The sequence below is a fragment of the Tachypleus tridentatus genome, chromosome 7, assembly GCF_004210375.1.
Source record: "Tachypleus tridentatus isolate NWPU-2018 chromosome 7, ASM421037v1, whole genome shotgun sequence".
Lineage (NCBI taxonomy): Eukaryota > Metazoa > Arthropoda > Merostomata > Xiphosura > Limulidae > Tachypleus > Tachypleus tridentatus.
Genome location: NC_134831.1, coordinates 182,784,809 through 182,798,664, shown reverse-complemented (window position 1 = coordinate 182,798,664; position 13,856 = coordinate 182,784,809). Strand labels below are relative to the sequence as shown.

Sequence of the window (13,856 nt, the reverse complement as noted above, 5' to 3'; positions counted from 1 at the left end):
TGCATGAAGATTATTTTGCTCTATCAGATTATGATAAAATTATAGTACTAAGTAAGGTGCTAGGCCTGTTGAAGAGAGATGCTGAGCAAAAAGAAATCTTGCTTTTGGCTATTCACCGAGTTTAAACTAGGATGCTCTGAATAGCTGAAAAATGGCATATATACTGGAAGTAGAGCAAATATGCCAGGTGGCTCTTCATATCTACTAGCTTCTGATGACCTGTAGAGAAGAAAATCTAGATATCTTTTGAATTACTTTAATACACACATCCTTGTTATCCTCACACAGAGAAAGTGTTACCACACTCTTCAATAATTTACTCAAAACCACATGAGCAACTGCATACTCTGTGTGTGAACTTTTAGACCAATTACAGTTACTGTTACCAAATTTATAACTTCTGATTTAGTTTGTTTCATGTTACTTGGAAAGAGGAATCTGCTAGTTAGGCCTGATTAATAGCTCATCAAAATACCTCTAAAGTTTGAAATGTGTTTGTTTGTTGTTGTTAAATTGGTGTTGACAGTGGAATTGTAAGTTATATTTAACATCTTCTTGAATATTATTAGTTTAAGCTGTTTTTACTTTAGGTAACAGCTGCATAATTTTATATTTTGATACAATCAATGCATAATTTTTCTTTCTGTATAATCAGCAATTTATAGTGCATAATTTCAATTGTTTAACAAAGATTGAGGCCCTGCTAAATGAGAAATAATGCCAACTATAATATTTTAGCCAGTACAAAATTCCATCTCACAACATAAAAGTTAAACCAACTGCTGGAATTAAAATAACAATGTGAAATCATTTAATTGGCTTGACAATTTACCCTTAAAGTGATGCAGGCATGCACACACATATATGAAATTATAGGTTAATTCATTTTTACACAAATAATGCATGGTGAATGTTGCTTAATTTAAAAAATTAATTTGTGTGTAAAATTTCTAAATCTTTTTGTAGAGGTGGGGTGGGGAGTACTTGTGTTTTTCCCAACTCTTATTTTATTTGATAAAATTTTCTGAACTGTTTTATATCTAACTTCAAACAATAATTTACTTTTGTTTTCATCCCGTGGGGTGCTTCCTGGAGTGATGAGGTTAAATGAACTAGACGAAGGTGAAGGGGTTCCACCCATTGACCTTCGCATGCTCTCATCTTGAGGAGTGGTTGCAGCAAGATTGGGTGAACTAGTTGAGGGTGAAGGAGAGGGTGAAGGAGTACCACCCACTGATCTTCGGTTGTAACCATCATCAAATACCTTTAACTAAAAAAAATAAAAATAATATATCAAAAGATCAAAAGCAACCCAGAAAACTGTAAATAAATAAGAAAGACTAGATTTTGAGTTTTCTTATTTGTAAGACAAATATATCTAACCCTTGGCTTTGGATAGATCTACCGATGTCACTGAAAACTGCCTTGTTCTTGTTAATAAATATTTTCTTCTTAACATTTTAATTGTTTTAATAGTCACTGAATCATTTGAAGTTTGTAAAGAAAAGAACAAAAGATCTATGTTCGTAGCTTTATTTGACCAAAAGTAATTGATAATTTACACAACTGTTTCATTCACAAATTTTGTTTTTGTAAATTTTGGAAGAAATGTCATAGTAAATTTGTGTGATATACTAATATCTTTGTATTTATTAAGATGAATTGAACAACAGGAGGAAAGTTTTTGTTTTGAATTTTGCACAAACATGTCTATAATTTAGCAGTGACAGACTAGAGGGAAGGCAACTAGTCAACATCACTGCCTACTCTTGAGCTACTCTCTTTTACCAATGAATAGTAAGATTGACCATGACATTATAATGCTTTAAAGGCTGAAAGATTGAGCACTTTTGGTAACAGAGATTCAAACCTATAAATATCACATTGTATATTAAGTAACTTAACAATCAGGAGAAAAATCAATTGAAACAATAGATTTTTTCTGGGTTTATGAACTTCCAGTTCCTAATGTTTATAACTGAAATTTAACATGATTACAAGAGTTTAAAAGAAAAGTAAATAATAACCTGTGACTGTCGTACAAAGATCCCATGACTATCAGGGCACTGGAAGTAACTCTTTCCCTGCACACTTCCATTGTTCTTTCCTTTAGATTCATCCAGAATAACACCCACCCACTTTCCTGGTGAAAAATGGGTAGTGCCAATAAATGCTACCTTTCCTTTCACATCTTTTCCAACAACTTCGACCCTGTTACCAACTTTGAGTGGTTTATCAGCCATCTTACTCTTTCCTAGAGCAAAATATGACAAGTCAACTTCATTAAAATGATGAAAAAAAAGAAAAAGAAGCTGATTTCAAATTTCATTAATTAATGAAATCCAGGTTAACAGGTTAAACCTAACATGTCTACAAAATGTAGTTTTAGACCAGCAGCTGATTGTATTATTTTACAAAATATATATATCACTCAAATACATTAGATTAAATAAAAATATACTTTACTAAATATTTTATTGCTTGAGAGCTGACTGAGAAAACCTGCAACTCTGAAGTATTTGATGATAGATACAAAGCAAAAATTCTATGTTTATCTGTATTGCTTTTTGCAGTGCAACAATTTTTTCATCAATATTATTCATTTATTTTTAAAGTTATTAGGGAAAAACAGAGGACAAGTTATCTCAAGAGCTGTTTACTACTTAACACAGAAACCGGTAATCACATCCCAACATGAAAAGAAGATAAAAACATTGAGGAATATTTAAAACTATCATTGATGAAAAATATGAACTGTTTGCAGATTTTATGATAATTCTTAAATAAATTTTTGAAAACAAGAACTTAATACATATAAAATGCAAATTATTCATGAAGTTTATATAAAAACAAACAATATGAAAGATAATTGCTCCACTGGAAGCATCTGCAGCTACAAATTTTTGTAACAAAAATTTATTTGAAATCCTTGTGTAAATAATTATTACATACTGGTAAATTTAGATAATATGTTTAAAAGATTAATGTGCCTAGCTTTCAAACTGTTTTGATTGAGAAGTATTTATTATTCATCAATAATGCATGTTAAGTTTGGGATAAAATTTCACATTTATCGTGAAAAAAAAAAAACAAACAAACAAAAGTTGATGTTATTATACACTGACTTTTTTGTTAAAGAAGTTAAAAGGTTATAGGTATAAACCTTTTTTTTCCTTTACAAAAAATTTACAAAGACCCAAAATTCCTAAAAATATTGTAACAAATAATATAATTTAAGAGTAGCTGATGCTTCCAGTGTTTAGCCACAAACTCCATAACATGAATCTACTAACTATCAAATGTCAAAACATTTTCAGCATGCACAGAATATTAGTCATCTAGTTAACCTTTAATGACTACACTAAGACATGCAGTCCATTTTAGCAGGAACTCTTTTATTGTACCAACATGCAGCAGGAGAAAAGACAATGTGAAGAAAATTGATGCCAAACTTCAAGCCATGCATGCACTCTGATGATTAGGGACAAATCTAGGAACACTATGCACCCTTTTTTCTATCTATACCCTAACACATGTTTATGTTTTACCTTTTATTAGCATTTTATGAATCTTAAAATATATGTGTAGAAAAATCAAGGTCCCCTCCAATTTTTCTTCTATACATGGTGACTTTTGTACATGATAAATTCGGAATTATTCAATAGTTGAGGAACTGTTGCTAAAAATCCATCTCTACTCTTTACTGTGGACATGTAGAGAGGTGATGAAACTGACATCCTTATTAATCTAGATATTAATATCATTTACCTGAAATCTATTTAAAGTTGAGTTAAATAATTCACCTCCAAACTATAAAGACTAATTCATTTCACATTAGACACAAATGCTTAAAAACCTATAAAATTATGATAATTTCTATAGATGTTTACCTATCTTATCAGTATAAACGTGTGATTTCAAGTTTTAAGACAAAAAATTACTTTTTAAAATGTATTTTGTTACTTATGGATAACTTGGAGTTCAATAAGCTTAATGGTTGTGATAAAAATCATTTAAACTAGATTTTGTACCCTCAGATTCTTCTTAGACATTTTACAGCAGTGTCACAATGAAAATTATTGACACCGGGTGTATTTAGGAATAAATATGTGGCTTAATGAACAGTTGCTAAAGTACTGATGAAAAAAAGAAAAAGAAAAGAGGCCTAGTTTATTCTTTGATTGGCCACAAGTCACAAAGTCAGATCAGCTGCAAGGAATTTCACCCTCTCATAAATAACTTTACTTGGAGTTATTTCAAGGCAAAGAAAAAAAAATCAGACTCCTTCCAATAGCATTCTGTGGCTTATGAAAAATTTCATTTCTCAAAATGCTGTGATGATACCATGACCCAAGAGAAGTTCACAAAACCTGATAGTTTTGGAGATGTGACCTTTAAGAACAAAATGGTTAAACAAATACATAATTATGTTTGTATGTGTGTGTACGTATGAATGTTCACACAATATGTTCAAAACATATTTATTCATGTTTAGTTTTGGCTTCTTTATTATTTTTTAACACGTGATATCAATCCAGATATTGCACAATTAGTTGCAATTTTTTTCACCAGTCACCTAGAAAGTGACTAGAAATGGGTGGCACCTGAGCTCTGAAAAGGAGGCCACTAATAAACAACACATTAAAATTTTATCACAAAGATTTTGATGCTTTAGAGATGTTCATGTCAGTTCATAATTGAATTAATATTTTTAACCTTCCACTTCTTGAAAGGACATTTTTTTACTAACATTGTAGTGTTGTACATTTTGGAAGGTTTTCTATTAACATGGCAGGACTGGATGTTTAGGGAGGCGTGCCATTAACATGGGAGGACTGGAAACATTTGTATTATGATGTTAGCTCTAACATTTTTATAACAAACTATACAACACAAATTCTATGGTATGTATACACATGGGGTAAAAGTCTCTATTCAAATTAAGAGTTTTGTGGGGCACTGATAAAAAAATAAACTCTCTCTGCTTCCATACAAATATCCATATTGTTTATTATACAACTTGAAGACTAGGTATCATTTGGAATTTCAAGATATTCCTTGCACATTCACCCTTGAGAAAAAGTGAAAACTTATAACCACCTTTTACTTTTCAGGAAACTATAAATTTGTCTCTTAATATCTTATCAGGTTTCAACCTTTCTCCCCTCATCAACATTAACTTTTTTCCAACCAACGTATTAAAATTGTTTATCTGAAATCTAAGTTCATTTCCAATGTTACTTCCAGAGTACTCTTATCACCAACCCATTTCATAAAGTAGCATTAGTAACTCCCTAAATACTCAGAAACCTATCCTTTGTCTATTGACAATGCAAAAATTAAAGAGATATTCACACATCTTATGTGTGACTATTTTAAAACCTGGGTGCTTTATTTTTAAATATTTCTTTGTACCATAAAGGGACTTGTATTTATATAATTCAGGCTAATCTTAATATTTCCCTTAACATGCTTATGCATATCAATAAAATCCTTGGCTGTAAAAACTTTAAAAATTTATTAAATAAATTCTACTTTCACAATACTTGGATCTTCTTCAGACTGAGCAAGTTTCATATTTACAATGATTTTAAATTGCCAAAACTTTCTAATTTTCTGTTCTTCACAAAATTATTTGCATTTATGGTGTTACTGATAAGTTGATTCCTTTATAAATAATTATGCTACATTTTCTTTGTTTTCCAGGCTGAATTTTTATACACACATTTTTAATATTTTAGTATAAACAAGACTGATTGTGTGTAGAATAACATTGAAAAATAATCAATAGTAATTTTCTCACCTGTCCATCTAGTAACAGTGATCCTTCATTTATTAAAAATTCTCATAGAATTAAATAGTATTAATGCCTTGCTACACTGACTCAACAATACAGCTAAATTTCTTTAAGCCTAGATTTGTCCCGCTTAGTTACATTTATCCATCTTACTAGCTAATATACTGTTGTATAATCCAGTATTATGATCAAGAGACATATTCACACCATTCTGAATGTAACCATTTCACCTTTAGTTATTTTTCTGTTCCAACAGTAAAATATTACAAGTTACTATTAAAAAAAAAAACTTGTGTTGTACAATAAGTAAACAGAAAAAACAAAACAAAACAAGCTTATGTGAAAAAAAAAAATTCATCTCTTTATCAAACACAAGATTACCTTAAAGACATTCATATCAAAATACTTTTAAATACAGTTCCATAACCCAACCTAGCCACGAACAGGAAGCAGGCAAACAAGCAGTCCTACGAGTTCCCACACTAGATCTACTTGACTAAAAGTCCTGATGTTATGTCCTACCTTGTTCTTGACCCCCCGAGGCATAAGGTTTCTTCATGTGAAGAAGGGCAAAAATAGTTTTAGTACAAAAGAAATATTCAATGCAAGTGCATCACACACTAATTTTATAATAAGTTAGAATACTACATATTACTCTGGCAGTTAAAACTACACACACTAAAGTACAAAAATTCCAAAAACATAACATTAAATTACATTGTATTGGTTACCTTCCAAACAAAATGTAGAATGGTATAATACTAATGTGAAAGGTGAAAATGACTATCTCCAAAAACAAATTACTTATACAATAATTAGTCGCATACATTTTTCCTCATTACCAAAAATCAGAAATTATAGTGGTAAGTTGACAAATGTTAAACATCGCAAATGTAATAAAATACAAATAATTTTTAGAAATAAAGCTGCACATTTAGTTAGAACACTACATTGTAAATCACACTGACAGTGACACAAGTTGGATTAAGTGCCAACATTTCTCCAAGTTAATAACAACTTGTGAACTTAAATTAACAAAGACTGCAAAGTATTTACCACATAACTGACCTGAAAAACAAAAGTCAAGAATTCCATCATACAACATTTATGTCAAATATTATTAAACTTTGTAACCGAGGAAAAATCCACCAATGTAGAATTAATGTAAAGTTAAACACTTTATGTCCAGATGTGCAGTGACAGAGTATATATATAGCCAAATAAAAGCACTGAAGTTACTCAGTAAATATAAGAAATTAAAAAAAACGTTTTGACCATTTCTTACAGATAAAATGTTAACCCATCACACTCAACTTGTATTACCTCCCCCTTCGTTCATATTTTATGATGACTTATCTCTTACTTGATCCACTCAAAACTCTAAGAATAAAAAAATTGTAATTTGAAGTTCTTTCATGGGTAGACATTAAAACAAAAAATAACATTACCAACAGCAATCTGGAAGCATTTTCTAATTCAGCTACCATATTTCTTAACCCCATTTGGTGTCTGTTCATTGTTATTACCACCAAAATCCATTATGTTTAAGTTACTCACAACTTGGTTTGGATAAGATTCTTAAAGTTTTTAATTACCAAATCTGAAATTTTCATTAGTAGACAATGCATACTTTATTTCAATACTAGACATATACTGAATTACTTTAAATGGTCTCTAAGAACAAATATTTAGTAAAATTAACAAATGTTGTTACCCCTAATTTCAAAACATACCACATTTCTATCTACTTTTTTCTGGATGGTTGGTTGTTTAGCATTTACTGGTGCAAAGGTAACTAGGCTATCTGCGCCAAACAACAAGTAAAATTAAAAGTTATTAAAATATATAAAAAGGAAAAAAAAATCTAATTTTCAAATTAAAAACTTAGAGTTAAAACAGCCAAAGGCCCTTAAAAATTTAAAAACACAATGGTGACATTGTACAGCATCAAAGATGAACCCACAGTAAAAATATGTTTAAAACGTTGCCATTGCTCTCAGTCGTAATGACGGCACAATAGTAAAATGTGGACTGTTGCGATTTAAGGGTCACACAGACTACACATTGGTGTATCAGTACCAGATAAAAGAAAGCAATGAGTTACTAAACTGTGACCAATGCATAGCCTAGCCAGAACAACTTTTGATCCTTTCAGAAGCATGACGGCCAAACAGCAGTAAAAGGTATAATCTGGAAAAGCTTATTATCATGTTGCTCATTGAAAGTAGACGGCCAACTGGTGCAGAACTGAGCACTGAATACAGGATCATAGTCCATGTATGGGATAGGCCTGGCCATGATAGCACCAGAGCAGGATTGTAGTCTGTTTATTGGACAGGCATGGCCATAATAGCACCAGAGCAGACAGGCTTAGCTGCAATGTGAGCGAACACGTTGCTGCAAATACTGACGTGGCCTGATATCCAGAAAAACTGTATAAAAGTAGATGATAGAGAGAAATGGGCCAGTTGGTTTTGAATATCCATGATAACAGGGTGAGATCTAACATGAATTAATTCCACAGCCAGTAGACAGCCAAGCAAATCAGTATAAATAGTACAGTTTGTGTACTGCATAGCTTCTATGTGATCCAGGACAAGAGAAATGGTGTACAATTTGGCAGTGAATGAAGAAACTGTAGAGTGGATTCTGTTTGTAACTACCCAACCACAACAAACCATGGCAGAGACCAAAGAGTCATCTGATTTTGAACCATCTGTATGAATGGGAATGAAAGGATGGTTTGAAAGGTGCTTGGCAAATAGAAAGAGGTACTTCCAATTGGGAGTATCTGTCTTCTTCAGATGACTCAAATAAAGATCACATTTGGGAATAGTAATTAGCCATGGTGGGATGGTCTGATCAGTGGACACAGCACTGTAATCCAAGGACATACTCAATTCATCCAACTGCACCTGGATACAAAGGAGAAAAGGAACAATAGCAGACCATCTATTCTGAAAAAGCATGGCTCACTGAGGAAAAAACACAACCTTTGGTAGGATGCAACTCTTTGGTAAGAGTTCAAGTTTTCAAGCATGCAGTAAAGACGGTCACAAACAGCAAAGGTGCAGCAGAGGTTCATGAGACTCAAAGCACAAACTATGGACTGGAGAAGTGCAGAAAGCCCCTGTGCAGAGCCAAGGCCCCTGATGGTGGATAGGGTCCAACATATTCAAGGCCGAGATCCTAGCAGAGCCATAGACCAGAGACCCATGGTCCAGTTTTGATCTAATAAGGTCCTAATACTGAGCCCTGAGGTAACCCAAATGTGACAATCTAGTTTTGACTGAACTTCTTTTGTAACAACCTTCTGCTTTCTAACATCAAATCACTTTTCTGTCCAATTTGCTATCCCACACACCTACAGAGATTATTTTTGTAAGCCTTTTATGTGGCACCTTGTCAAATGCTTTCTGAAAATACAGATACATCAAATCTACACCCTTATCCTCATCTCCACAAACAGTGACCTTTTCAAAGAGTGTTAAAAGATATGTAAGGCAAGATTTTCTCTCAGTGAAACCATGTTGACTACCCAATAAATTTCTATCCTTTGTTAAACAACTTTACAAAGCATCTTTATACTGACTTTCCACAATGTTTTCCACAACTGATATAAGATTAATGTATCTATAAGTACTGGGACAATTTTTACCAATTCCCTTGAAACAAGGAGTTACATTAGTTAACTTCCAATCCTAAAGAAATATCCTATTAATCCAGATATATTCCAAGTAAGGAAAACTATGTGTGTGCACGTGTGTGTGTAAAATATAAATGATTTACTGCATTCACAATTAAATTAGAAGATTATACAACTAATGATCCATAATATGGACATGTTCCAGTAGACCATTACCATAACATTCAAATAAGAATGACAATAAATCTGAGAAAAAAGTTGTGCTTTCATGAATACTATTCCAAAACATTGTTTTGTTTTAGCCATGTTTATGATGTGATAATTGAGAGATATGCCTTAAAAATAAAATGTGGTTAAAACTTAACTGTGTGTAATTAGTAAAAATCATTTTCACAGATGACTTGGAATAATACAAGGAAACTAAATGAAGTTTGCATTTCTGAGTAGAATTTGTGTTTGGTTTTAACTTTACCACACCCATATGTGTCGACTGATTGCACCCATTTTAAGTTTTTATTGCATTGACTAAACAACAACAAGTGAAGCATTCTGAAACTCCACAAGAACTTTATACAGATATGGCTTCTGCATGTACCTATTTTTAAATATTTGTTTGAATTTGCAAATAAGAAAATTTCTAAAATGCACAGTATTCAAGATACACTTAAATACAGATTAATTTGCATTAACTGCTCATATCAATTAACCATACCAATATATCATTTACATGTGTGCATATATGCCATTTAAAAAAAACAAAACTGTACTGGTGGTAAAACAAACAGAGCATGGGTGATAATTTTCACTTTAGAGTGATTGCCATGTTACAAGGTGTTTCAAATAATTTGATGGAAAGCCCTACTTTGAACCCTTTTCAACATCTTAATGCCTTTTTTAAAGAAAGTCCAACACTAAACACAATACTACAAGATTTTTGTGCAGCACTTTGTTAAATGTTTTCTGAAAACCCAGATATGCAAAATCTACATCCCTTCCTTAAACTCATTTACATAAACAGTAATCTCTTCAAAGATAATTAAAATATCAAGAAAAGATTTTCCCCCAGTGAAATCATGTTTAGTATCCAACAAAATTTTAAACCTTTTTAAATTAATTTGTAAAGCAATTTTTAAATTAGACTTAAAAACATTTTCCACCAATGACATAAGACAAAAATGCCAATAATTACTTGGACAATTTTTATCACCTCTCTTAGAAAGAGTGACATAAATTAACTTCCAGTCTTTTGGATTATACTGAGCCCAGTTAATCCACCTTGTCTTTTTCTATTTTTTAAAAAATATTCCCTAAATATCCTACAAAATTATAATTGAAGTATATAATAATAAACCAAATTTAAAAAAAATTAGGGCTGTAATTGTGATTGTTCACAAGTTGTTTTTTTTGTAGAAACATATGGACAAGCTACATTTTTACAACTTTGTTCCAAAGTTTATATGGTTCTCTGATGAAATTGAAGTCATAATGGTTTGTACAGTAAAAAAGGGCAGAAACAAGATTTTGGGCAAGGTTTAGACCACTAGCCTGCAACTTCTCTTAACTGAAAAACATTTAAAACATCATCTGGTCCTGCTACATTCTCTTTCCCATCATAAGATTAAAACCTTAATATAATTAAGGTCAGTATCAATATTTTCCATACAATGCTCAGGGTCATATATATTGCCAATATCTTCTGTAAGCAAAAGAGAACACCTAAAAGCTCAAGCAGTCAATTTTTTTAACACAAATCCTTGAAATATAAATTTCTTAATGTCTTTGATTTATTGTTAACAAGTTTAGAAGCCAAATATTTAAATATGAAGTAGCATAGGTTACTGAATTTCCCCTCTTGCTCAAGTTCTATACTACTTTGATAAATATTTATGATTATTATAAATCAGTAGCACCACAGGAACAATTTTATTTTATCACTAACAGCTGTATTTACTGACTCTAAGACTAATGTACTCGACTCAGTTGGTTCCTTCTTGCTAGCTATCATAGTAATTCTAATTACACATGAATGAAATCAAATGAGAATATATTAATCCCACAATAACGTTAGCCATAAGGCCTTTCACCTAATACCACAGTTTATCAGAAAGGCTGGGATATGGCAAAGTATATACGTGTTACATATTTCATCAATTTTCACGAATGAATAATAAATACTGGTATGGTTACACTTTGAAACACTTTAGTTTTCTTTTGCATAACGACAACCTTGAATTAAAAATGAATTCTGTAGACTAGAAATTATAATAAGTAATTACGAAATTATTCTGAGCTCAATGCACTTTTTAGCATTCATCATGAAAGCATGGGTCACTCCAAGGATTGAAGCCAGAACAACTGACAAAGTGACATTAATTTCATAATTATAACACTGAAGCCTGAAGAAAACAGCCAAATGTAGAAAACAAGTACATTAGTCTTCAAGTCCAAAAAAATGTTAAAATTTTAATTGTAATTGTTATAAAACTGAACTAATGAGTAATAAACTAACAATGCAGTTACTTTTAACAATCGAATTTTAAAAATTAGTCAGGACGCTCTATGTAATGTGTTCAGTCTAATTCATTGTATTCAGTAAGTTGATAGCAGCAATAATAACATGTAAATTTAATCTACTACACACGTAGTTATATTATTACACTCGGTTTCACGAAACTTAAATTATTACATGTCACGCCTATTGTTACAATTACACAAAAAATAAACTTCTAATTCTGTAAAATGTTATTGGTATTGATACTAACTAATGACATTAACGGAAAATATCTAATGGAATTACCTGTTTTAATCCCTTATTTCGACCTTTCATATGGAGAGAAACACAAACACTTTATTTCCGAAATATGTCAAATTTTTCTCTGTAAGTTACAATTTCAGTGTAACTACACTTACGTTATGAACATTGATCATTCTTATGACTCATAGTGTTTAACAGCGCTACCTTCTGTTTAAAATAAAATAAAAACAAATTTTGAAACTTTAAATATTAAATTTAGCTATTTGTCTTTTGTTAGAATACTTTACTAAATACCGTTACTAAACTTTAAAAAAATGTTAATTCAGTGTGAGTCTTAATTCAGGCATTTCTACACAGAACGTAGTTGTACAATAATATTGTTCAGTAAACATGGTAACTGGTAGCCATATATGTTAATCTAGTTGAAATATGAAATGGAAAAATAAAAGAAATATATTTTTTTTTTCAAAATTGTTTTGAAATTTATTATCATCATATCATGATGAAAATTTTTGTTTATTCTCCACATTTACATATTAATACGTTATTATCAGATTAACTTTTATATTCAATTCTTTCACCTTTAAAACAAAGGGAAAAATGTTAATCCAACTCTTCTTACTTTAACAAGAAATATTGAATTTATTTACAAACATTAGTATAATCCACATGATTGGTCTTTCTCATACAACACGTGAAACTCGTAATCCAGTGTCATGCACAGGAGGTGGCTGAGTGGACTCGAGCTTCCGCCTTTCTGTTTTTATGCTCCTAAAGTACCCTTTTTCTTAGCCCTCAAAATTGTTCACAACTACTAAAAGACAAGGCTGATACAACACTTTATTAGTAAAGAATCATTACGAAAAAATTTAAAAATCCAACTTTCAGATTAATTGCACAAAGAGTCTTGCAGGTCTTTACAGTAAAAAACATAATTGTAATACGTTATTAAATTTTAATAATGAAGAATTCACATATTAGTGTTAGATTCTAAAAGTATTTATAAGACCGACTAAAGAAAAACAGAATTAAATCTGATTGTTTCACGTGGCTTTCTACTTTATGTGTAACAGAGGCAAATCACAGTTCTTATAGCATTCTCTACCACCACCCAACGAAGGCTTGCTTTTGTCTTGCAATGCTTGAGAAGTGACTTGTTTCGTTAACAATTCCCGGCTCTTTCTATGTCCTCTACACATTAATGTCATGAACTCTAGATATAATCTAATTGACTAATGGAAGACACTGTTATCGTTGACTTTTTTGTATAATGGTGAAATTTCAGTAAAATACCAGTGGGCGGAACAGACGTTATCTACAACAGAAAAGCAAAAGCTACTAAAATGAAGCTGACTCAATGGTTTTATGGACCATAAGTTTTTGCAAAAATGACAAAGGATAAGACGAAGCAAAAAAAATTAAAATATTCTATATTGAAATAAAAAGGTATAAAATATATAGCATGCCTGCATTAATGACATTAATTTTATTCGATAAAATCAATGTTTGTATGATTTAACTTACCAAATATATATATATATATAGTTTCACAATTTTATTGGTTATTAGATTTTGAAATTATTTTTTCCTGTAAATCATTATCTAGCATTGTCATTTAACTAAATGAGCTAAAATAAATTAAATAATTTGGAAAATTC

General features: G+C 31.0%; 1 protein-coding gene across 5 annotated transcripts in view; it reads right to left on the bottom strand.

Moving 5' to 3' along the window:
* The window catches only part of LOC143257418 (dynactin subunit 1-like), a 53,950-nt gene extending 41,543 nt beyond the window's left edge, over window positions 1–12,407 (bottom strand). Inside the window, exons 1-5 of one of the 5 annotated variants that reach the window (XM_076516064.1) lie at window positions 12,241–12,370; window positions 7,121–7,177; window positions 6,320–6,350; window positions 2,028–2,254; window positions 1,063–1,270 (exon numbers count right to left, since the gene is read on the bottom strand). In XM_076516064.1, coding sequence (XP_076372179.1) covers window positions 1,063–1,270; window positions 2,028–2,243 — 424 coding nt within the window. In that variant the 5' untranslated portion in view covers window positions 2,244–2,254; window positions 6,320–6,350; window positions 7,121–7,177; window positions 12,241–12,370. The other 4 variants (XM_076516061.1, XM_076516062.1, XM_076516063.1 and 1 more) reach the window with 4 other exon arrangements.
* Window positions 12,408–13,856: the final 1,449 nt, after the last annotated feature.